Raw genomic sequence first — 25952 nt, 5'->3', positions numbered from 1 at the left:
TGAGGAAGCATACAGAGATGCTGGATTAGATTTCCTACCTACCAATGAAGATCTGTTGGAACACATGGAAAGCATGGATGATTATGAAAAAACACTAGAAGTACAATTTATGAAAAAATAAAACAAAATATATACGATGACATTCAAAGAAAACTTGCTAATAATAATGAAAATATTGAACCCATATTTCCTGATCACAATGCAGCAAGGATAGATATGATGTCAAACTTCTCTAAAGAGTCACAACTAGACGAAGATATTGGTAAGCTAAAAAAAGAATTAGACTTATTAAAACTAAAACCAATCTATGAATTTTACTAGGGCAAACTACTTACATTCATTTCTGCGCTGGCCTACAAAAGCCACACAATTCGGTGTGCTACAGCGTCGAGAATCAGATTCCCAGCATGTTAGTATCATTCCATGTGCAAAGCCAATAAGGCATTTATCATCCATTGTCTCTTCGTCCGGTGCTGAAATGTTGAAAAGTACTCCGACGGAATCGCTTCCCGAAGGTTGTGAATGTGAAAAAGCTAGAAAAGGTTATTTTTGAAATTGAAAATGGAAAGAAACCATCTGTTGTTGCAGATTACTACAAAATGAGTAACAAGAAATTATGGGATTTAGTAAGTAGTATTACAACAACATTTATTTAACTATCGTCGTATTTAGATTATCATTTATGTAATAGCTTAAAAGTAGAAATCTTCTTAAGAATGACTGGAAAACAATAAAAAAAATCGAAAAAAAAATCCTGGAAGACGCAGTTCAAGAAGTAAAGAATGGGAGTTCCGTATTCATAGTGTTTCATTAGATTTTGGCGTTCCAATTTCAATTTTAAACGAAAAAAGTTTTTAATAATAGAATTTGTTATTGAAACAGACTTAATAATAAAATATTTTTTTTTTAGAAATTTTACAGATAGTAAGTTAAAAGTGTTGACAAAAGCTAGAGTATTGAAGCAACAGTCCCTAAAACAAGCTCTGAATGATGTTGAGTGTGGTGAATCGATCCTCACAGCAGCTATGAACAATAACATGAGTTGACACACTTTAAATAGAGAGGTGATTTCAAGTCAAATGAGAGCACAATTGAAAGAGAAGAATCGCGCTGAAAATGAAAAATCTCCAAACCATGCATGAAAAATTGTTAGTTAACAAGTTGGCTACCAGATATTTTAATTTTATATATTCTATTCTATTATTTTTTCAACAGGTAAACGTGTTTTCAAATGATAACTTATCAATACTAGAAATTTTCGAACAAGCTATGAAAGACATAAAAAACGGAGCTTCGATCAGCCAAGCTGCTAGGAAACATAACATTAGTCGGAAAGCATTAAGTAGAAAAGTAATTTCAGTTATGATTTGAATATTTATAAAACTTTTGATATGAAATTTTACTTTTGAAATGTGAATCTAATTCGAGAGAGAAAAATTGGCTGAAGATCAGCCGACCAGCCTCAAGAGAAAATTTGCCATTGACTCGATTCAAGAAAATCTATGTAAAAGTCCAGGTTGGATAGTGGGGCTAATATTTCTCTTAACGAAGCAAATAACAAGACAAAAATTAAACCGATGAGCAATAAAAGATAGAGCGAACCTAGTGTTGCCCCCATTCTGTATACCCATGGTCTGAAGCCATCTGCGCCGATTCCAGTGAAGGTATTACCCGTTTAATTTTTGTCGCTGTCAAAATCTCATTTGTAAAAATGCTTTGCGACATGCCACTGATGTAGCCAAGATATCCAGCTTCGTTGGTGAAGAAAATAAGCCACGAGCTCGGCCACGAGTAACTTATTATCCGGTTCTAATGATGAGATTATTACTCATCCCAACCCTGGTAAGTCTTTAAGTAAGTCGTAAGACTTTTTTAAAGACTTTTTTATTTATTTATTTTGTAATTGTTGAAATCTATGAAACAGGAAGAAAACCCCCAGCTAGAAAAAGTCTTCCTCCTAAAACTGTTTACCGTCCCGTTGATAAGGATGCATTAACAAACGATTTATTGTACCGAATAATAAGCTGGAGTTATACCTGGATTGTAGTAATTTTTTAAATTTTTATGTTAAAATTTTGGTTCTAACTAAATTATCTTGGTAATTTGCTTCTACAGTTGTTTGCTTATTATTTGAAAAGTGTATGAAATATGATACATATTTTAGGCGAATGGATCAAAAATATACGCCGTTCTGGACTAAGCGTGGCTAAAAATTTCGGAGTAAATCGACGATTTTTGCTCTCCACTTTGCACGAATTTAAGTCGTAGCGACTACATTTAAGGTAAACTACTTCAGATTATTCATTGATAAGTACAATTTGTTACCAATGTTTGAATTTTTCCCGAATTTTAATAGATATTAATGCGCGAAGTTAATTTACTTTCTCGATCAGCGCCTGAGCTACAGTATAACTCGATTTTAATCCAAACTGAGTTTCAGCGCATTGTGATTGATGGGCTAGGGGATCCTGTCTTTCTTCAAAAACTGCTTAAAGGCCGCTCGGCGATGAGTTATCGCTGGAGACCTCATTGACAGTCACGTGAAGCTACACTCGCACTTGCGAGCCCTATGTGCTTCGCCTTTTGACGAAAAAGAGGTATATATGTTTCCTTATTCGGTACTCAGCTCGATATTTTCGTCCCAAAATTAATTCATTATTATTTTTATTTGTTTGTTTTTTTTAGTTTTGGGATATTTGGATAAATAACAAAGACGGAGAAGCCAAAGCTCTCGTGGATCTTCTCATGCAAGTTTTACAATTACGTGTTTCAGCACCCCCTCCCGCTTAGTCTGGTCTCGATTATGAGTAACGGTAATGGCCAAATGGCAAACAAGCAAGATTTTTTTATTTTTAACTTACTCCTAGAGTGGCATTCTAAGTAGCAAATTTGTCAATTGATGTTATAAATTTAACGTAACTTAAACTTAGGGAATAATTTACTTTACTATTGATTCCCTTATTTTTCCCCGGATAAGATTGTTGTATTTGTTTGGCTTCTGAACTTCTTTGCACTTGACCAAATCCAAGAATTTTCATTTGTTAAAAGCTAAATTCGACTGTTGCTATGTTAAATGAAATAAAAATGTGTCAAGAAAATTGTTCCTGCTAGCTTATAATTTTGCAACACCTGCTCTCTCGCTCCTCCTTCCGTCAACTTCAAAAACAAAAAAACCTATAACTGGAAATTTATCCCAAAAATGCGACCCGGAACTATGACGGAAGATCTCCCCAATAGAATAAACAAAAATAAGTAGGGGAGACTGGAGTAATCCGGGACGGTTTTCGTTTTCCCCCCATATCTCCCAATATAATCACCCTATTTTATTTTATTTTTACATTTTTATATATTTAACATGTAGCACCCCCCATATTTTTTATTTAATTTTAGAGTAAACCGTTTACCGGTAGGAAACGGCTAAAGTTTTCAAAAATTTGTGGGAGGTGCCTATTTTGGGGGGTAAATGAGGACACTAGGGTGGGTGGGGTGGGACATTTGATTTATAAGCCTTAAAATTTGTTAAAAATAAAAAAAAAATTTAAATCGTGTTTTCCTATATCAATTCTATATTTCTGTAAAAAAAATTGATGAATTATCGTGTAAATTGAGATTTACATTTTATGAAAAAAAATAGCTTAGCTACGCCCGATTTGAGAGCGGAGCTCCCTGCCTATCTCAACTGCAGTAAAATTTGCTGTCCCAAATTCCCGGTAATCTTTCTTTTTTTAACAAGCAATCCACCACTCAACCGCACCAAATCCATGGACCCCCCTTTTTTTCCCATTCCGCTATGGGACCTAGAAATCTGAAATAATTTAGGCATATCCAGTTTTTTACTCCGGATTCACCTGTGTTTGCAGAATTTAAATATTTCCTGCCGTTCGGGAGAAATTTAATGTTAAAGTTGGAGTTTTTTTGAAATTTTAACAATTTTAGGGGGTCTTTGGCATCGCTTTTTGGGTAAATGCTAACCTTTAAAAAAAACAAATTTAACCAAAAGTTTGCTCGGCCATCCCTTAATACCAATCCAAAAGGAATTTACATTCCGAATTAGATTGGCCGAGTTATTCCCAATCTAGTAAAGTGTAATTTTGACCAGTTTCCCACCCAGCCTAGTCGCCATTTTTTATCATTCTCCCTCGCGTTCCTGGCGGATGACAGCCGAAGCATACGAGTTCTCTACACCTCGGGCTTCATATTGCTGGCCACTAGACTATATGAAAGGGCCCCACGGTATGTCCCCCGGTCTAAAGTGAAGGCCAGGAAAGCGTAGCTTCGTGGCCCCATCTGATTACGCATTCTTATTACTTTTCTAGAAGGCCATGTTGATCTTTACGCTTCCTATAGTGTGAATGAGCACAATTGTCTTGACCCAACTCGTATAAAAGTGAGAGAGGCTCTCAGTAAAGCATTGTGGGACAGAAGCCGCAGTGATGTTTCTCTTCAAGTCTACACTGCAGTGGATATCAATCAACTTGCCATGGATGTTGAGCACTCTATTTTCTCGTGCACCTTTCTGGATTGCCCAAGCTACAAGACTAAGTATCGACAACTGTACTTCAGCATTAGAGATCTCAGCAACAGACTCTACAGGAAAATTATTGAACGATCCCTCCCTTTTGGTAATTTGTTCCTAATCATTAAATTAAAGCAAATGATTAAAATTAATTGTTTCAAATTTTACAGATGAATTGGTCATGCTACCAATTGGGAGCTGGCCAACGAAGCAACGAAAGATTGGAGGAAGCTCTTAGTCAAACACCAACTCGATTCTGTTCGAATGAACGAAGTTACTAAGATGAACAGCCATGAAGTGTGTTTTGTCAAAACAGTCGAAGGGGATGCTGTTGTACCCAAAACAGAATTTGAACAGTTTGAAGATCACTCAGAACCAATCCGGAACAAAACTGTTGTTTTAGCAGATGTCTATGACTTAATTTCAGACTTCACTGGCCATCATCCGTCCCATGAACACCATCAGTTCATCACTGGTGTAGCATTTGCCGAAAAGAAGAAGAATGCCATAAAATTCCGTCTAAACGCAGCTCACGATCCACCGGACTACGAACGAAATGCGTGGAAGGCTCTTCGAATCGACAGGTTAGCAAACTAAAACATAAGATTGGAAATTCCTTAAGAATTTAATAACCTCAATAACATTTTTCTTCAATTTAAGAAAGGATTAACATAAGCTGCTATCATTATTATTTTAAAGGTGGTTCTGGAATCGCCGCTTACACCGCGCAGTGATTACTCGCGTCTAATACACTTGCAGATTTCTGCATTGAGAACGGAATTGCAAAGGCGCCCGCAAGACGACCAGCTTTTAAATTGGATGCTTTGGTGAGAAAGAGAGCCAACTTCTGGTGATTTTTTTTAAATTATCTTACACTTTGATAATTTGTGCTGAAAATTCTCTTGGTACCGTAAGTATCTTCTACAGTTATTTGCTTGTTATTTGAAAATATGATATAATATAAAATTTGATACATATTTTAGGTGAATGGATCGAAACTATGCGCCGTTCTGGACTTAGCGTGGCTAAATATTTTGGAGTAAATATACGATTTTTGATCTCCACTTTGCACGAATTTGAAGTCGTAGCGACTACATTTAAGGTAAACTACTTCAGATTATTTATTGATAAATACAATTTGTTGCCAATGTTTAAATTTTTTTCCGAATTTTAATAGATATTAATGCGCGAAGTTAATTTACTTTCTCGATCAGCGCCTGAGCTACAGTATAACTCGATTTTAATCCAAACTGAGTTTCAGCGCATTGTGATTGATGGGCTAGGGGATCCTGTCTTTCTTCAAAAACTACTTAAATTGCGTGCCGCTCGGCGATGGTTATCGCTGGAGACCTCATTGACAGTCACGTGAAGCTACACTTGCACTTGCGAGCCCTATGTGCTTCGCCTTTTGACGAAAAAGAGGTATATATGTTTCCTTATTCGGTACTCAGTTCGAGATTTTCGTTCATAAATTAATTCATTATTATTTTTATTTGTTTTTTGTTTTAGTTTTTGGATATTTGGATAAATAACAAAGACTGAGAAGCCAAAGCTCGCGTGGATCTTCTCATGCAAGTTTTACAATTACGTGTTTCAGCACCCCCTCCCGCTTAGTCTGGTCTCGATTATGAGTAACGGTAATGGCCGAATGGCAAGCAAGCAAGATTTTTTTTATTTTTAACTTACTCCCAGAGTGGCATTCTAGGTAGCAAATTTGTCAATTGATGTTATAAATTTAACGTAACTTAAACTTACGGAATAATTTACTTTACTATTGATTCCCTTATTTTTCCCCGGAAAAGATTGTTGTATTTGTTTGGCTTCTGAACTTCTTTGCACTTGACCAAATCCAAGAATTTTCATTTGTTAAAAGCTAAATTCGACTGTTGCTATGTTAAATGAAATAAAAATGTGTCAAGAAAATTGTTCCTGCTAGCTTATAATTTTGCAACACCTGCTCTCTCGCTCCTCCTTCCGTCAACTTCAAAAACAAAAAAACCTATAACTGGAAATTTATCCCAAAAATGCGACCCGGAACTATGACGGAAGATCTTCCCCTTCAAAACACACACAAAAAGACAACAAATTCTGAAAGAAAAATGTTAAAAAGTTTCAAAGTGCCTCTAGCGGGTGTGTTTTTATTACTTATTTTTGTTTATTCTAGTTTAATGAATTTTCAAATTCATTTTTAGTATTTTAAAATTCATATTTAATATTTTAAAAAAGAATAAACAAAAATAAGTAATAACTTAAATATAATGCAAAATACAACCATTTTCTGAAAAAAGAATATCAACAGTTTCTTCTAAAAGCCATAGGGCTAAATCAAGAATAAGGGTCTGTGAACAATGCAGAATGGATTGCAGCAAAAAGTTGGGCTGACTGGTGGATGAAACCAGGATGAACTCTTTAAATTTTTTCAAAAATCTACCTTTCCTCTCTTCGAATACAACACAAACACAAACACAACAAAAAAAAGTGTTTGACAACGCAATTTTAAATTTTATAGCCGGGGTGTCACATACAACACATTTTAAATGAACTATAAGAAAGATCTTATTTCTGTCTGCTTTCAACGTCGTTTCTCGTTCTCTCCTCGTCTTCTCGGTGATTGACACATTGGTTTTAGAAGACCAACAAACTAGAACTTGTTGATGTCAATGACCATCTGTTTTTGTTGATGTATTTCATGATCCCCCTATATCATGACTGTCACCATGTCTATTTTTTTAAACTCGATGTAATTGCACCTGTGATTGGAAAAGTTTCGTTAGTAATTATGTTGAAGAGTTAATTAATAACTATAATTACCTTTCTAAGATATACTTTTCGTTCAATGTTATAATTCAAGCTGCTCTTATAACTGATTCACCATTTTCTATTACTTCCTTTAGAGCTTGTTTCACAGATTCCTCCTTCGACAAATTGTTTTTAGCAAACACTTTCAGGCTGAAAGTGTTTGCAAGTGAAGTTGTTGAAAGTTTCAGCCTACGGAGCATTTAAATATCAATGAAAAAAAATTTCAATTTTGTTACATCAATCTTCTTGATTGTTGTATTTGAAAATTACCTCGGTATCTAACGCTATTGCTGAAATTCTGAACAAATCAGCAGCTTCAGTAGGTTTCTTTCCTTCTTTAACGGCATTGACTGCTTTCGATAAATTAGTGGGATAATCGGGATCCTTAACGTTTCTCACTCGAATTAGATTCACCTTTCAAAAGTAAAATTTCATGCTCTACACCAGAACCTAATTACGAATTAATTTAGCGAACAAAACTCACATTTTTTTTTTTTAATTTGAACTTACAATATCGTTAGTAATGTTATTATCCAATGCAACTTCAGTTGTAAAACATGCACAAAAAGGACATTCAAATGTCAAGTTCAATACATTCTCTTCGACCCTTGGTAAGTGACGTAAAGATTTTGGAACAAAATTTCTGTTGATTCAACACTCTCCACTCTCGCTTTATAGCCTAAATTTCACATTTTAAAATGTTTCTTTTCTGTTGGAAATATTTGATTAAACTACAAAGTGAAATCTGCTTACTTTTTGCAATAATCAGTAAGAATTTGTGTAGTACAGTGTCTCCTTCATAGGGATTAATTTTACTAGAAAGTGCTGCAGAAAGTTGATTGCCGTCAAAGTTGTAATTAAATTTGGGATCTTTTGGTTCTATTCTTAGGAAAATAAATTTTTTCAAATCATCCCCAATCCTCCCCTAATTTAATATAAATTCCTTTAGAAAAAAAAGTAATTATTTGTTTAATTTTTAACAAAAAAGAAACTTACTAAATCCACGGGTTTGCATGGTATTTGATCTTCGTGATTGAATACCAAAAAGAAAAATCCATTTTTGTCTTCTTCTAGTGCTCTAATTATTTGGAGCTTCAACAACATTGAAGCATAGGACATGTGATAGTCCGGGAGCCACAATGACACAGATTTACCCCATAAGAATAACTTTTTTTTGGGTTCTTAAATTGAAAGGCACCACAAAGTCAAGTAAAAAAAACTTTGTCTTGACGATGGGCGATGGGGCGTTTGGGTGGGGGAAGGGATCAAAAATCGAAAAAATTATCGATTTTTGTGGAAAATTACCCCATAAGAATAAAATCTAGAAATAAGCTTAAAATTTAGAGAATATAAAATAGAATTAAGTTACATAAAATCTGACATGAAAATCTGGGGCTTTCTTGTAATCAGACTGCGATTTGTAGCCCGACGGCTGATTTTTTTTACTTTGCCGTAAATGGCAACGCAGCATTCGTGGCGCCAATTCAAATTCTTTCACAGGGAAAATGATAAAACAGGTATACCTGACAATTTTATAAGCTTCAAGAATGTATTCCGGCTTTGGTTATGAAACGCCTTATTTGAGACGTTGGTTACAAAAAAAATTATTTGAAAATGACAATTTAATCGACGTCGGAAAAAGAGCAAACGGACTCAAAATGGGCTTCATCGTTTGACACATTCGTGGCATGGTCCTTTTCTTCTTAGTTTAGAGGAATCAAAATCATATATTCAATTGTCGTCGGGATCATAGGAGTGTCAGTTGATTTGAGCTCAGAACTATTTGTTAATTGGGTACCCTGTTAATTCTAGCTGGAATCGTTTCGTCGACTAATTCCTTGGCCGAACGACAACGATGGGCCATGTCTCGTTAATTTATTCTTTATTCCCAGGAACAGGAACAGGGAACAGGATGCCATCCGCAAGAGTGCGTTCGTAAACAAGGGCGTCAGTCACTTCTACACTTCTGTCACTTCCACTTCCTCTATTTGTGATTTTTTAGATGTTAGCGATGCCACCTAGGAGTCATTATATGTACTAGAATCAGAGGTAAAATTCTAATCTTGTTGACGTTTGAAGATAAAAAAAAATCCCAAAGATATGAATTCATAAGTTGGTACAATTGTCAATTGATAGCAGTGTTTCATTTCTAGTACAAACTTCTATTCTTATGCTGTAGTTTAATGATTTCTTAATTATTTTTAAAAGTGATTTTATTGTATTCATCAATATGATTTCTGGGTACAGTCCTGAAATTCAAGCCATCTTTGGTACCTTGTTTACATGGGGTCTGACAGCTGCCGGTTCGGCTCTTGTTTTTTTTATGAGGGGTACCCAGGTATTAGTTTTTTCTATAATAAAAGTGGTTAATTAATCTTTAAACAAAAATTGTATTCATTTTACAGAGAAAATTTTTAGACAGTAGTCTTGGTTTTGCTGCTGGTGTGATGCTGGCAGCTTCGTATTGGTCTCTTCTAGCTCCTGCAATTGAAATGGCAGAAAGCTCAGGGATGTACGGAGAATCAGGGGAATATGCCTTTGCCCCTGTTGCGCTGGGTTTCTTCATGGGAGCTCTTTTTGTTTTTGCAGCTGATCAGTTAATGCATTATTTCAAAATTGGATCAACAGAATTAATGATGGGTAACTTTTTTTCTTTATCTTCTTTTTCATCACAGTTATTTCTTAATTACATATTTCAATTTGTTGTAGTTGATTTGAGTTTTGATTACAATTCATCACCAGAAACCAAACACAAACAAATCAAAAATAGTTCTGGACCTGAAATCTTGAGTAAGTCCTCAAAAGATGGATTGATCAAAAGGAAAGCACATTTACCAACTGGGGATGAAGAAGAATTAAGCTTAGGTCTTTCTCATGAGGACTACAGCAAACTTCATAAGCAGTCAGCTGAAAAATGGAAGCGAATCCTCCTTCTAGTGATTGCAATTACAGTTCACAACATTCCAGGTTTGTAGTTTCTTTTTATTGACTTTCTCTATTAACTTTCACTATACGTCATTGAATATTGCTGGGATTAATTTTGAATAAATACATTTTTTAATTAACTTTTGCAGAAGGTCTAGCTGTCGGTGTAGGTTTCGGAGCCATAGGAAAATCTCCCAAAGCCACTTTCGAAAGCGCTAGGTAGATTTTACATGTATCCAATATTATTAAATGTTTTATTTATTATAGTTGAAAAATGCCAACATAAATCCAACAATCAATTCACAGGAATTTAGCTGTTGGTATCGGGATTCAGAATTTTCCCGAAGGCCTGGCTGTTAGCCTTCCGTTACGGGGTTCAGGCGTTTCAGTTTGGAAGAGTTTTTGGTAACTTAAAGAAATCGTTTGTAAATTGCGATAACTTTTTTTTTACAACCGTATTCGATGTTTAGGTATGGACAATTGAGTGGAATGGTGGAACCGATAGCTGGCCTGATTGGTGTGCTCTGCGTATCGTGGATCGAGCCTTTACTCCCTTACGCAATGGCCTTCGCGGCCGGTGCAATGGTGTACGTAGTCTGTGATGATTTGATTCCTGAAGCCTCCTCGAGGTAAGAGCCATATTTAAATAGTAAATGATTTCTGTCCATTTAGATTTTCCTAAAGTTTTATGGGAAAATCGGCACTCCAAAGCGAAGCACTAAACTCGGTTCGTTGCCATCGATCTGGTGCCGAGATAATGAAGTGGAAAAGGTTCTGTTTGACTTTGTTTACTTTAATTTGATTTCCGCCTCTCCAATGGTGGGCCAGCCGATCCGATGACCCCCTTGGAGGTCGCCACCATGTTATGTCTAGTCATCTATTTGGCTGGTTATTCCCAACTTAAGTTTTTGTGGTAGTGTGTTCACTTCCAGTCGAAATGAGTTGGGATCTCTCGAAACGAATCAGGGCCCGATTAGTATTGATTGTTTTTTAAACGAATCTGATATTTACGGAATCGAAATTGAATGTTGGAGGAAGTTGCCGTAATAGAGAGATGCTGGTAGACTGTGGAGGGCGTCTGGGGAAAATGAAGCAAATGAAATAATAAAGTCGAAAGATGTGGGCTCTCGACTGGGGTCTCGCCAGCAACGACCGGAAATGGGGAGGGGCCAATCATATCAATATCCAGCTGTAACAGTTGTGTGCCACGAGGCCAAGTGATTCCTCTCTAATGTAATCCTCTTTGACACTTTGCAGCGGAAACGGAAGACAAGCTTCGTGGGGAGCCATTTTCGGCTTCATTTTGATGATGTGTCTCGACGTAGGTCTCGGCTAAACGGGTCGGACCCAACTGTTTCTTTTTTAGCCTTTCTTGCATTCCTTTTTATCATTATTATTCCTATATTTTTGTTTTCTGAAAAGACAACATAAGAATGACCAAAATTTATATATTTGACTATATTTTTGGAATATTTGGTGTCGCCCCTTTTGGGTCTACTGTTGGTTGTTGGTTGTGTGCTGTGCTGTGTGTGTGTGTGTGTTGAAAATGATTTTCCTTATATTGTGTTCTCGATATGGAATGATTTTGAGAAAATAAGACTCTGGTTGAGGCGAAACTCGTTTTCTTCTTATTATTCAGCTTGTTCCACGTATTGTAATGGGAAAACAAAATAATACTGTCTAGTAGTACTAGTAGAGCCGTGTGTGTGTGTGTGTGTGTGTTTGGGCAGTGTGTGGGCCGTCCAGACGGCTGGCGCCCTGAGGCCCGTCTCCAAAACACACTGTAGCTCTCTCTCGTCAGGTTTGCGGTTTCTTCGTCCGTCCGTCCGTCCGTCCGTCCCGAGCTGCTGTGTGTTTGTAATAATATCAGGCAGCAACAGGGGGTCGGCCCCATTCCTTCATTCCCAGTCAACATCGTTATGTACACGTAGATATACATACATAGAACCACACGCAGACACACACACACACACACGAGCGTCAGCCGCGTTCTAATAACCAACTCGGCTCGTGTTTACTTATTTGACTATTATAACTGGGCCCCTTATTTTATTTTTTTTTTCTTTCCTCTTTCTCTGGGATCCGCATCGATTTGTTTGGCCCGCCAATGGCTAGAGGGCGACTCTTCTGTAGTAGTACAAACGAGGCGAAAACATTTCAGACTCGTGTAACTGTACTACATATTTATACGCACACACACACATCGAGCAAGCGAGCAAGCGAGCGTGTGTATATACATGGATGAGGCAGGTATGGACGATGAATGAGAAGAGTGGCCCGGTTCTTTGAACTCTAATGGGAGTAATAATAAAAGGAATGTTTCATATCTGATCGGACCAGCGGGTTGCTAGCGCGCTCGGACGAGATAGTAGAACGTGACCGCTGCCGATAACCAAACGCTTCCAGCTCTCCAACCAAAAACCCCAACAGGTGGAATTCTGACGATGCTGCTGCTGCTGCTGCTGCCGGAGCCCTTTAAATAAAAAGATTCATCCCAGCCAAACAACAACAAAAAAAAAAAAAACACATTTTCAAAAGTTCTTAAAAAAGGCAAGGCCAGCACGAAACTTTTTCTTCTTTCTTTCTTTTCTCCCGAATGGATAAAACCAGACGATCGAAAGAAAAAAAAATAATAATAAAAAAAAGAAGTTTTTTTTTTTGGTGCTTTGGACGAAGCTGCTGGATGTGATGCCGCCGCCAGGTAAAAAAAGGAAAAAAAAAACACTTCAAGAATATATCAAAAGAGACGAAGAAGGGGGTGGTAATTTCGTGGAGGCAACCACCACATAGCAACGCAGAAAATAGCCCGCAGCCATCGGTGGCGTGAGTGTTGTTTTCTCGGCCGGCGCACGACATTGCCATTTTGTCTCGTTTTTACATCACACACAGACAGACACACACAGACGGGGCCTGTTGTTGTTGTTGACTGCCAGAGAAGAAATACCTTGCATACCAGTCACGTTAAATAGCACACCTTGTTCGTCTGTGTGTGTGTGTGTGTAGCTCTCTTACCACTCCATCCTCTCACCTGGTTCGACGGCCTGGTGGACGTCTATACTGCCCGAGCTCATTTTCCCGTTGCATCTCCAGCAGCAGCAGCAGCAGCAGCAGCAGCAGCCGAGTGAAGAGGAAAAAAAAAGCCACTCGTCTCCCATTGGTTTATTCCCACCAGACATTTTCCAAAACGCTTGATGGTTTGACGGCCGTGATATTTTTCATCGTGAATATTTTTTTTTAAAATAATTAAACGACGAAAAGCTGTCCATATTTTCCAAGCTGGAAATCATTTCATTGTTTTATTTATAGGCGAAGAGAGAAGGAGAGAATGGAGAGAGAATGGAGATGTAATAATGTATTTAGCCATTGGGTCAGGAATTTTTTCTTTTGGGGGGCTTATATATTTCTCCCGTCCCGGACACAGTGAGGAGAACACGAAGAACGTGATCGAGGTTATACCTTTTGGGAAATCTCGGACACACCGCATTCCACGGGTCCCTTATATGTCGCCTGCAATCCATTACAATTCGTCATGTTTAGAATTCCTGTTCAATCACCATCTATTTTCTATAGCCCATATCTGGTAGGAAGTCTTTTTTCTTTTTACTTTTTCATTTCATTTTTATTTTATGTTTCCCATTTTTATGACTCAGCCGAAAGAAGAAGAAGAAGAAAAAATCAAATATAACTTTTGAAACCATAAATGAAAGCCTAAAAAAAGATGACACCCTTTTTTCTTTTACTTTTCCAAAAAAGAAAAAAAAGGAAAAAAATAAGCGGATAACACGTCAGACGGGTTATAGGGCGTTTACCACATTTCCGATGATGCATTCGGAAATTTCCTATCGATACCTCCGGATATGCCATTCTATTTTTAAATGGCGTTTTGGCTCCGATGATGATATTATCAATTCTTTTATTTTTTACCATTATGATGTTGGGAGAGCGTTGGCCCTCAATTCGGCACCTAGACAAGAGAGAGAGGGGGGGGGGTGCCCTCTGGTGAGACGACTTCCGGTCGGAGCCAATCAAGACGTTGCGTGTCAACCATTTAGAATTTTTATATAAATCCATCTAAAACCGGGAATAGTAGATAGAAAGACCTTTTTGTTCGTTTGTTTTTTCTTACACATGCGCCGCCTCCCTCAACTAACAAGATCTCATTACACAATAATAACTGTCGGTTCATCAAACGTATAATAATCATTGAGATTTCGATAATTATTACCCAAACTGATCACGAGACTTGAGAAGAAATAGGGAAGAAAATCACTTTTTTTGTTAATTTAGTTTGGACGAAGTTTTTTCTTTGAAAGATTTTTTTATTTTATTTTATTTTTCCGTTCTGCTGGTGAACAGACGGACCAAAGCGGACGACTGTCGGCGGCCTTTCGTTCCGTTCGACCGAACCAGCCAAGACTCACGTGTGTGTGAACGTCCAGTCTACGTTGCGGTCGTAAAAAAAAAAAAAAAAAAAAATTCTACACAAAAAAATCAAATGGGAAAAAAGGAAAAGAAAACACAAACAAGAAAAAAACAAAACAAAACAAATAAATAAATAATAAAAAATATAGATATATAAGCGGGAATAAAAATTAATGTGTCTCCCTACCCAATACCCACTGTGTGTATACAGGGATAGAGACAAAAAGATAACCGCATCGATCGACAGGTGACAACTGTAATGCCACCAACCACCTGAAATTCTTATCAAAAAGAAAGTCTAGCACAATCTACGGGTCTCTATGTATGTATTACATAAGAAAAAATCCGATTTCCAGACGGAATACAATCGGTTCTGGCGAAAACCGATCAGCAAGGCTGATGGCCAAAAACAGCCTAATTAGCGACGTTCGTCAGGTGGAAACGAGGACAAACAGCTATATAAGGCGGCAGATGGCCACATCATCATCATCATCCATAAATATGACGAGAAATAAATTGCCGCTCCCAAAACCGTCGGTTATATAAACTCTATCCAGACTAATCTAAATAAATTACAGCCTTTTTTGATACTATTAGAAACCACATAGACCTTGTTCCTACACCTATGGGGAAGGGTGTATATAGGTATATATCCATACCCTGATCAAATATAGGAAATATTCGACAAGAGCTCCATCATCCGCAGACTTTGTTTTGTGCGTCTGTGTGCTATACTTTGTATTGTCACATGTGTGTTCCAAATGGCTCGTGTTTGTCTTTTTGACGCCCTGGACTCATCCTGCTGTACGCGGGCTCCCCCCAAGTGTTCCAGGCAGCAGCAGCAGCAACCCCTTGTCCTATTTATACACCTACACACACATGTATACGTCTATCTGCATGTTTGAATGCTGCGGTTATTGTATAGAGAGAGAGAGAGATATAATTTATACGATACGTTCTCTCTCGGCTGTGTTATAGGACACGACGGTATGAGGTATATGTGTGTGTGCACCTACAACGGGAGCTCCGTGATAGATTGGTTTCGTCGACACCTGTACACACGTGCTCCAGCCTCAATTGCGGCCGATAACCGAACAAAAAAAAAAATGAAACGACCGATTCTCCTGCATACATACAGACGTACGTACGTACATACTGTATATTGGACTTTGGCTTCTTCGCTCTGACCCAAGGTTTTCTCTATAAGCTCCCGCCGCCTTCGTAAACGTCAAAGTTTTTCTTTTTTTCTTTTTGACTTTCGGGTCGGGTCCCAGGGATGAACGACTCCTGAAATAGATCGGCTCGCTTCTCTCTCTACTCGACTGCTGTGTGTTAGACGAGGGGGGCGAAAAAGATGTTTGACTAACACACACACACAAAATGGACGTTGCCGCCGCCGTCTTGTTGTGCGAATGATGTAAAAAGATGAAACAGTCTGAGCGTGAAAAACATCAAGATAGAGAGAGAGAGAGAAAGAGTGTCTGTCTGTCTGTGTGCAACTTTTTTTTCTTTCTTCCAGCCCAGCATAGTGCTGCTGCCTGGCCGTCTCCGTGAGAGCGGATGACGTCAGGTAGACAGACGAACAAAATGGCCGACCGTCGGGTAGAGATAATGGCGGTTGCCCGACCAAATGAAATAAAATACAAAAATCTTACCGTATTACCGCCGCCGATTTTTTCGCGTTTTATTATTCTTCGGTTTCTTCGCCCTTGACTTTCTTATATTTTATTTCTATTTTTTTACTATTTCGTTTGGCCTTTTTGTTAAGCGTCACGTTGCTTGATTGAGCATTTGAGCATCCGCTTTTTAATCATGCGAGTTTTGACCGAAAAAGAAAAATGGACGACGACGAAGAACACAGCGGAGACGATAAAAACCAGCGCGCGCGTCCGCCATCAGCCTACACACAACTGCGCAATTTTAAATATTTTTTGTGCGCCACGAAGGTCGAACTTCAATTTTTTCCATTTTTCTTTTTTCTCCTCTCAAACGTCATAATCGGCGATTCCTATCCGCGATTATTTTAGACAGTCGCGCCAAAATGTCTATCAGGGAAATGAACAAAATCAGTTGCCGATATTCTTACACGAATATATTACACGGCCCATCATTATATACCTTACAAAAAAAAAAACTTGTTTAACGAGCGGGATAATGTACAGAGAGAGAGAGAGAGCCCCGATACATATATGTGTAGTGGTAGCTATAGCTTGGTTGCTGTTATAATAGCCTAATAATAATATTACTCGCAAGAGTCCGTCAAGCGTAACACATCCCAAGGATATAGTCTTTGCTGCTTGCTGCTGTGCCTTTGCGGTCTATCCCCTTAAGTGTTTTTTTTCTTTTTCTTTTCAGTAGACATGAGGGAAATAACTTTTTTTTTTCGGTGGAAATTTTTTTTATTTTATTTGATATTTTTTCGCGTTGTCTATTGTTGTCTTGTGAGCTCCGAGTTCCTCCTCGTCGTCGTTGTTCGTGTATGTATATTTTCAAAAAGGGCCATTTTCAAGGATCCGTGTCGGAAACAGTTGCCGACACGACGCCGAGAGCTTCAACCACCGTATCCATCGGTGGAGCAGATGGATCTAATATTTTCAAAGGTGGCGTCGTTTTTCTCTTTCTGTGTGTGTGTGTTTTGGGCCCTGAGGGGGGGGGGGCGGCCTATTTTTTGACAGCGCATTTAAGTGGATTGTGTAATAATGTCGCACGAGCCGACCCCTTCTCTCCTTTTGTCATCAGTTGTTGTTACAACCCCTGAATGAACTGCTGCTGGTGCTCCTGTAATAAGGAGCGTGTGTGTAAGACACAGACGGAGGAGGAGGAGGACAACATTTTTTTATTCGGGAAGCTCCTGGACGATTTTGGCAGGTGCCACAAAAGCGTCGACGCATTCCGTTAGGACGGGTGGTTAAAAAAGAAAGAAAAAAGAGGAGGTGCGTTGGGGGGGAGGGGGAGGGCCATCTCGACGCAACTTCCTGGACGGCGCGAGCGCTGCATTCCGTCACGTTCATTCTCTACAATTTCGAGGTATTTATCTATTCGCTCGAAAGGGTTGAAATTCAACATTTTTTATTTCCTTCTTCTTCTTCTTCTTGTAAACTTCAATTTGGGTTACATGTCGACACACACACAAGGGAGCCTAGCAAACTGCTGGACACACACACACACACAACACATGCAAGTATGCAGTCCAGCAGATGGGACGGAGAGGGGGACGGGGAGGAGGGTTGGACAATGCAATGGTATTCAGGCATTCAGGTCAAACTCCGCCCCTTTCGCCTACATCTCCTTCTAGCCGCATCAACCAGCAGCAGAGCCCAGTCTCTTCTCTTCACACGCTGAAATATTTTTTGATTTCAACAAAATGTATAATACAAGAGAGGCGCTCAGCTTCATCTTTTCCTCGGCATCGTGTATCGATTCGTTATTAGTCGAATGCATTTATGTAAATTCACTATATACTAATCAGAATATCCGACGGGAAAATTTTTAAAATTGGCTCGTAAAAAGAGATAAGCCGTGAGTCGTGTGTGACGGTGCCAAATCAAATCAAATGAGGGCGCTCCATTCATTCAAGAAAAATACAAAAAAAAGTTTAGACTTGGTGAGTTTGGGAAAAAAGCTATAGCCTTTCTTATCTCTATTTTTTCTCGCCAGCAGCAGGCCAGACTTTCTTGCTTCCCCTGCAGCTGTGCCATTCATAAAAACCGGCCGAAATTCTCTCTCTCTCTCTCTCAACTCAATTCTCTTTGCACGCAAACGACGTCACCATCCGACATTCCTCCGCAGTGCCCATCCACCTCCGATGTGAATAAATTCGATTGGTTTCAACCCATTTGAAAATGCGAGTCGCGGGGAAATTATAATGTTTTGAGTGAAATGACCGTCTGGTGAAAAGAAAAAAAGATTGAGCTCTATATGGCATAACATATTGAGAGGGATAAGTTGTTGCCGACGCAACACGAAAATAAAATGAGGGCCGAAGCCGCAGACATCCGCTCCAATTTCGCCTTTTCCTCCGCCAACCGCTTCCACTCCACCACCACCACGTCGACCGGGGCGAAGACTGCGCCATCTTTTTTTTTCCTCTTTTTCTTTTTTTGTGAAGGAAAAATAAAAATATAAATTATTCGTTTCATTCAACCATTTTGGTTTTTTTCTTCTTTTTTTCTCGAATGAAATTGGAGGCATTTTGGAACTGTTGCAGTGTGTTGGCTTGAAAATCTCCTCAATTCAAATAATAATAATAGATATCAGTTACATGTTGACGCCCCTTTCGTACACAGTTCATTGATTTGGCCGGTAGAGGACCAATGTCCCTTGCTACAAGTAGATTTCGACGTAATTTTCACGAGCATTTTAAATCAAAAACAACCACCTCCGTTTAGGCAGTTTGCCAAAAAATAAATAAGAAAGAACCCGCGACTGAATGCTGTTGGCATGGCAACAGCCACAACGTCTGTTTCCCTTTCGTGGCTTATTCCATCTCCGAAATGAAGGTGTTTCGACGATTGTGTGATTACACACCCTTTTAAAAAAGGAAAAAACAAAAACGACTAATCATATCACCCAGTGTGTCTGGAATATACTCGGTACATTTAAATTAATAACCATCCATGGTCATGCATGTTTCCCATTCTTTTTTATCCCCCCCCCTCTCTTTTCAACAGCGACAAAATGGTGGTTCACCGTCCGTCCGTAATGCTATTCTCAAACAGCCAATGAGGAGGCAGCCATGACGTCACCGTCGGACCGGCGCAGTACATAAAACTCCGCCCCTTTTAGAAAAACTTTTTTTGTGGGGGCCGGCGCCGGCCTTGAGGAGTCCCGTCGCCTCAGCTCCACAACGACGTCCCAATGGCGTTGCGCAGTTCAGTTGCTGGCCAGTCGACCTTCTGTCGAAACACTGGGCGCAACTAGTAGTTGTGTCCTGGGATCCCACACACACAGAAAGAATTCCTTGGCTTTCATACTTTTGGTTTAGAATCTTTAAAAAAAAAAACTTGTAATTTTATCTCTCTCACGTAAGTGTGTCTGTACTACCTCTCCAGTGTTGCCAGCCTCGAAAATAACCAACCGCTGCTGATGTCGTCTCATCATCTCATTCGGGTAAAGAAAAACAACAAGAAAAAGGCTAATTTTTTTGAAACCTATAAAGAAACATTTTTGTGTGTAAATTTTATCATCGTCCTTGGGGTTTACGACTTGTTTGTTCAGGATTTTCATTTTTTATTATCTGTGGAATGCAAAGTTTTTTTCAAGTCTTGTTTTTTTTTTATCTTGTTACGAGTGAAGTGACGTACAGTTGTGTGTCACATTTTCGTTGAGACTAAATTGTTGTTTCTTATTTATTTGGTTTTGTCTGAGTAGTGTAGTTAATAATAATATTGGGGAATTTTTGGTTTCAATGGCTTTCTCTCTGGCCTGCCATGCGACGACATGCCCACAGCTAGAACTTGGCTGCTGCGCCTTATATGGAAAGAGGCCAGTTGAGCACTGGAATGTGGTTTTTTTCTTTTTCCTTCTCATCCATGTCTTTTCATTCTCTTCTCTTTTCTCCTGGTATTCTCCTTTTCGATATCATAATCGCTAGGAAAAGCAAAAGAAGAAGAAGAAGAAAAAAATTAGAAAATGGCCCTCGAGACTTGGGTCTCGGTCGACCACCATGTTTTATTTGGCGGCTGTTGCCATGCGGATTTTTATTTTACAAGTCAGGCCTAATTAAAAGAAAGTCTGGCACATTCCATTGCCCATCTGCACGCTTCCATCTCGTCCAATCTAGCCACCACTTACTAACCATCAGTTTAGTTACGTCGACTTTTTTTTTTTATATTTTTTAAAAGAATCCCCCCCGAACGAAATTGTTTCTCTTTTTCGACATTTTTTTCCAGACAGGAAGTGACGTCACGTGTTAGCCTTGCGTCTGAATGGGGGTGGAGTCTGTAAGTTGGCCCTGAGGGGGGGCGGCGGCGGCGGCGTGTAAAATGATACGGCTGATAAATCATGTCGCACACACACACACACAGACGCGGGTAATACAACACTGCGGAGGAAAAGAAAAAAATTAAAAAAAACATGGCCGATTATTATTTTTACGACGGACGACTTGGTGGTGGTGTCGGACCGTCGGTGAATTCCGATTTGTTCACATCTCGTGGTGACTGTTGGGTGCGTTGAATTCGCCGCCATATACGTCGTCGTCCGTGCGGGAGAGCCAAGTGGGGAGGGGCGTATATTTCGATTAGATCCCCTCTGGCCAAGGTGATTCATTGGAAATTCACAGCCTTGCCTCGAGGCTTTTTCTCTCTCTCTCTCTCCTTTGGAATTTTTCGTCTTCTTCTTCTATAAATACGAGACTCGCCGTACAATTCCCTTCTCGTCTGTAGAATGTTGAGCATCCCGTGATCGACCAAATGTGGCCGGTGGGTGGGTTTAAGGAGGGGAGGGAGGGGGAGCCCTTGTGCCAAAATGTGTAAATTTAAACTCGCGACGTCGCGACGTCTGGCCGCGGGCGAGGTATTTTGGGACGCTCTGACTCAAAAAGTTTTTTAACACTTCCCGGTCTCTTCTTTTTTACTTGTGTTGTCTGGTCTGGGAATTTAATTAAAAGAATGTGTTCACTTTATTTTTTGAGGGTTTTTTTCTGTTTTTATGTCTTTTTGGGATGCTGGAGATAATGGCGCCCCTACCGGATTTGGTTGTGGAGGGGAAAAATAGTTTCGGCGTTGTGTGTGTTTGGTTGCAAAGACCAAACTTGGGTCGGCCAGATGAACAGCTCTGAATAGTTTGCCCTTATTAGGGTCTTCTTCTTCTTTCTTTCTTTCTTTGGCTGCTGGCAGCAATGGCGTCGTCGGCTGTGTGTTGGACGGCCACTGACCCGACGAGCGGAGAAGAAAACCGAACAGCGGAATGTTGCTCCTCCTGTATTTCCTTGCATGGTCTGTCGACTTGTTTCGATCTATATAAGTGTGTGTGTGTGATCATCAGACTAACCGAATTATGTTACATCGTTGTTGTCGATGAACTCTCCCCGGTGCTGGTGGTGGTGGTGTGGGACACGGGCTAGCGTGGGAAAATGGGCGCAAAAGTGCGGTTCTTCGTTTTCTCTTGTGTGTGTGCAAGTCTGCGCGAGTCTCTCTCTCTCTCCATGTGTGTGGGATCGGCCAGACTTAAGCTTTCCCATGTCTGCGCAACTCCCACCACTTTTCTTTCCTTCTATTCTTTTCATTCCACATTTTCTCTCTCTCCCTTATTTTTCTTTTCTCAGTTGTTGCACACACACGCAGGTATCCAGACGGAGAGAGAGGGAAAATCCGGTCGGGGGGGGGCTGATGGTACGAGGAATTCCTCACTAGTTGCATTTTTTCTCCATAGATGGCGCTCGCATCTGCGCATGGGTGCGCCTGGAAATATCAAGTGGGTTCTTCTCTTTGGCCTAAACCGGAACGAGCGTCGCTCAAAACAGCAGTCGAGAGAGTCTTTTCGGGTCCTCCAAATGGGGTCTTCTCTTTTTTCCAGTCGTCAAAGACTGAATGAAAATGGAAAAGAGTCTCAGAATGGGGAGGGGATTGGTGTAGAAAGGCGGCGCGAGGCGGCAGTTGGTCTGTGGAATGCGGTCAGTGCTCCTCTCTCTCTCTCTCTCTGTGTGTGTGTGCGAGGGCTTTGCTCTCACACACATTCGCCCGGGTCCCATTCAGCCCCGTCGCCTCACCGCATTCCTCTACACTCTTCTGACGAACGCGGTTGTGTGGCCTCAGTCCGTCTCCACCATCACCACCAGTGTGCTGCTGCTGCTGCTGCATAGTGATAGCCTCGACTAACCAATCTCTCTCTCAGCTGATTGTGTGTCTTGGTTTTAGAGATTCAAGTGCGTGACCTTAGCGCTTTTCTGACTTGGCAACGCGGATTAGTCACAAAAAGTATCTACATAATCAACGTAAGAAGAGAAGAATGGGCGCTTTTCTTTTGATTTCAAGAATGTTCGACTGGAAATAATACAGTCAGAAAAAGAAAAAAAAAAAAAAAGAGAGATCGGCGGGACCCGTCCGCGCTCACGGTTCTCTTTTCCCACGTTCTTGGGTGGCCGTCGCCGTCGCCTCCAAGGCTCTCGTGCAATGACCTTGCGCCTTCCAACCTTTCCGCCTTGTGCGGAATATCCTTGAACTTTGATTCTTTTTAGGATTCTTTCGGATCCATCACTGCCTCTTTTTATTTTTCTTTCCATTTTGTGTATTTTTCATCTTTTTTCTTGTCTTCCGGAAGTCTGGGCTGGAATCCTGCAAGCTAATTGTTTCCTCATGTGTGTATTTCTATCCCTTTTTATTTTGTCTTTCCCTTTTTTAGTTTCTTCAAGATGCTTCTCCCCTCCGCCGACGACGAACGGAATGCGGAAGGAAACGGCAACGTTGTCGAGTCTCTCCCCTCCCTCCCCTCAACACCTTGTATATATCTGTTGTTGAACAACTGCCGTTGCATAAATACGGCGCTCTTAAAATATCGTTCTTTCATTATCTTCTGCTGGGTATTGTAGGCTTCCCTTTCCGTCATAAACTGGTTTGTGTGCACCTTATGCGGACTTTCTCGAAGCGCAGAGAAAGAGAGAGCAGGCTCACACAGCCTCCTTTTTGTATTTTTCCCGTCTGCATTTTTACCGGTCACCAATGTGGGACAGACAAAGTTCATTGGAATGCGCACATCTTTTCTCTTTTAATGTCCTTCCTTTATTTACAACCTTTCTCCTACTTATTCGTCTACTAGGCCACTTAGCAGACACACATCTCCGCCTGCCTCCAAACAGTTTGGCGTTTTTCGTTTTTAATCTTATCACATCAATGCGCGCGCGCCCTCTATCTCTTGGTGGTAGACACTCCTCGAAGTTGGGGCTCTCCATTCATCCGCCGTTGGACCAAGCAAACAGTATCCAGTCGGCTTCGGCCATGTGTGGGTGTGTTGCTCTACCGACAGTGTGAATTTTCGGCTTTTAAACCTCGAGACTAGTTTTCTCAGTGATCTGCCAGATATTGTTTGAATTTCTGAGATCATTGTGAAAGCTGATTTTGTGGATGGCCTCGACTAGATGCATAGACAGACTGTCTGACTTTGGAATTTATGTGTGTTGGAAATCGTGTACAGTTTTATGTGTGATGTTTATCAATACAATTTTTGAAAAAAAAAAACTAAATTTTTGTTTTTAATCCGTGTATGAATCCTCACTTAGTTATTTAACAAAAAAATGTGAAAGTAATTATTTTATCGAGACGTTATGGATTAGTTGGTGTTTTAAAGAGCATCATAGGTGATCACATGGAGAAGGAGGGAACTTTGGTTGCCGCACCGGCCTGAAGGGCTGACGAAGCTGAACTCCTCCCTCCATCGTCCTCTTCCATGGCACCTGACGCCTTCTTCACGAAAACCGGGTTCGTGCAGATGGCTTCCTCCATCTTCTGCACCTGCATGTCCAGCTCGATGCAAATGTTGACCTACCCAAACGAGTAGCCATGAGGTCAATTATCTGGTACACATTTCTGCCGGCTACTATCGAAATACCTCTTTCTGAACGCGCTCAACAGTTGAAGTGCTGTCGTATTTGTCCGGATTGTCGTGAAACAATACCATCCCGTCTTTCTGGCTAATGCTGGCGTAAATATCCCCATCTTCAATCTTTTGAAGAAGAAAACAAACACATAGTTTGATCGTCATCTTTTAGCATCTTGAAAGCAAATACCATGGTCAAGACGAGTTTTTCCGCTTCCATCACGCTGGGCAACTGAACTCGCAGGGCCATATCGCTGAGCGAAAGCGTCAGAAAAGTCTGAGTCAGTCGCTGAATAATCTTCTTGTAGAGCGATTGTTGTACTTGTTTGGCCAGACCCCAGTTATTTTCACGCTGTAACAATTCTCGGTGCTTTTGGAGGACAAGTTCCAGTGACGTCGGCTTGTTGGTAGCAAATACCGTCGTGATTTCGTGGTAGATGGCGCTCATGGGTTTCAGGAGCCGATTAACCACTTGAGATGTGTATTTGGGAAGAGGTGCCACCTAGTCTCGTTTCAAATGACAATGTGAATCGGAAATTGAACGAACATTGCGCGACTATTTGATCCATACCTTTCCATGAAGAATGAGTGAGACGAGAATGTACTTTTTGTACGATTCCAGCATGATGTGAGATACGGCTGAAGATGGTGTCGTCAAAGCTACTTCGAATGAATACAGGGCTCGCTCAAAGTTTTTGACAGCCATGTTGATAACTCCCCCATAGTAGTAGTAGAGCAAGAAATGCTTGGCATCAAAATATCCATTCTACAAACACATTTGTCATTAGAATTTTCTGTAATCAGTGCACTAGAACCTGAAAAAGCAATTTACCTCTGAATTGATTTCAGAAATCTCAACATTCAAAAACTCCAAGGCAGGTTTTAAATTCTGTGCCATCAAACAGAGTTGGAGAAGGCTAGCGTGGATAGACGTCAGCTGTGTTTCATTCATTCTGGCTTTCCGAATAGCTTTGGTAAGGGGAACAATACCCCTGGCAGGTGTCTCTCGTTCCACTAGGCATTGGGTAAACTGGTTACACAGCTCAGCGACTGCACAGAACAATTTATTATGAATTATTCAATTGTAAGAGTGCAATATTAGAAGCTTACATGAGTCAGGAGCACAGCGAATTTGTTCACCATTGCAAACTGTGATGAACTGACTGACTTGACTGATGAGCACTTCGGGTTCTGGAACTTGAATTCCTTGATTTTGAGCTGCATTTTGGTTGAGAATCATGAACTTTACCATGTAAATTGCCAAAACACCTAGACTGTGAAGTTGTGGGTCAAGAGTATCCAGAACAGTGTCTAAATGTTCGGAATTCCTCATGAGTACGTCGGGCGACTTGCCGAGAAAATCATATAGTTCTCGCCAGCTTCCTATCAGTTTGATACATAGAAAATTGAATATTTTTAGTGTCCACAAATTATGAAATACAACTGTCGTTCAAAACAAACCTTCGCCAGAGAGATTACGAACAGAATTTACAAAATGTTCTAGGGATGACGCCATATTCAAATTTGAAGAATATTAGATTGAAAGATATTGAATTGAAGAGAGAAATATTTGGATGAGCCAGCAAACGTCGTCTGCAGTTGTCTTTATTCGTTGATAAACGCGCCAATAGAGGGTATATTCGTAGATGCAAGTAGCACCACTGGCGGGTGGCGGCAGGATCACACAAACACTTTTACTGAATAATTTAAAAACAAAATGAACATAATTATAAGCGAAATAACCGCGATTTAATTT

The 25952-nt window shown here is 40.0% G+C and overlaps 2 protein-coding genes and 3 long non-coding RNA genes across 6 annotated transcripts; 3 read left to right on the top strand and 2 right to left on the bottom strand.

Moving 5' to 3' along the window:
* The first annotated feature begins 4291 nt into the window (after nucleotides 1-4291).
* On the top strand, nucleotides 4292-5870 carry LOC124205267. The gene is made up of 4 exons (XR_006879259.1): nucleotides 4292-4622; nucleotides 4687-5100; nucleotides 5216-5618; nucleotides 5694-5870. It is a non-coding gene; the product is annotated as an uncharacterized LOC124205267 (long non-coding RNA).
* A 1036-nt stretch (nucleotides 5871-6906) lies between these two features.
* LOC124206675 lies at nucleotides 6907-8484 on the bottom strand. Its single transcript, XR_006879694.1, has 6 exons — nucleotides 8312-8484; nucleotides 8069-8240; nucleotides 7826-7994; nucleotides 7586-7765; nucleotides 7328-7465; nucleotides 6907-7266 (listed from the first exon to the last, which is right to left on the bottom strand). It is a non-coding gene; the product is annotated as an uncharacterized LOC124206675 (long non-coding RNA).
* Nucleotides 8485-9364: 880 nt separating this feature from the next.
* LOC124188653 (zinc transporter ZIP11-like) lies at nucleotides 9365-11856 on the top strand. Of its 2 annotated transcripts, none has more exons than XM_046581447.1 (7): nucleotides 9365-9653; nucleotides 9721-9955; nucleotides 10058-10282; nucleotides 10390-10459; nucleotides 10547-10645; nucleotides 10711-10869; nucleotides 11498-11856. In XM_046581447.1, the coding sequence occupies exons 1-7, from the start codon at nucleotides 9546-9548 to the stop codon at nucleotides 11574-11576; spliced, it is 975 nt and encodes a 324-aa protein (XP_046437403.1). In that variant the 5' UTR covers nucleotides 9365-9545; the 3' UTR covers nucleotides 11577-11856. The 2 variants fall into 2 exon arrangements, with proteins under 2 accessions (XP_046437403.1, XP_046437402.1); XM_046581446.1 differs by having other exon boundaries at nucleotides 9366-9653; nucleotides 10025-10282.
* Nucleotides 11857-18913: 7057 nt separating this feature from the next.
* LOC124188654 lies at nucleotides 18914-23655 on the top strand. Its single transcript, XR_006872445.1, has 2 exons — nucleotides 18914-19254; nucleotides 19333-23655. It is a non-coding gene; the product is annotated as an uncharacterized LOC124188654 (long non-coding RNA).
* Nucleotides 23656-23843: 188 nt separating this feature from the next.
* LOC124188651 (COP9 signalosome complex subunit 3-like) lies at nucleotides 23844-25817 on the bottom strand. Its single transcript, XM_046581443.1, has 7 exons — nucleotides 25658-25817; nucleotides 25307-25579; nucleotides 25029-25246; nucleotides 24768-24962; nucleotides 24387-24698; nucleotides 24209-24322; nucleotides 23844-24141 (listed from the first exon to the last, which is right to left on the bottom strand). Exons 1-7 carry the CDS (start codon nucleotides 25710-25712, stop codon nucleotides 23962-23964), a joined length of 1347 nt encoding a protein of 448 aa, XP_046437399.1. The 5' UTR covers nucleotides 25713-25817; the 3' UTR covers nucleotides 23844-23961.
* Between the last annotated feature and the right edge of the window lie 135 nt (nucleotides 25818-25952).

The sequence above is a fragment of the Daphnia pulex genome, chromosome 2 (assembly GCF_021134715.1).
Source record: "Daphnia pulex isolate KAP4 chromosome 2, ASM2113471v1".
NCBI lineage: Eukaryota > Metazoa > Arthropoda > Branchiopoda > Diplostraca > Daphniidae > Daphnia > Daphnia pulex.
Note: the sequence above shows the minus strand (reverse complement) of the source record. Positions and strands in the feature narration are given on the sequence as shown.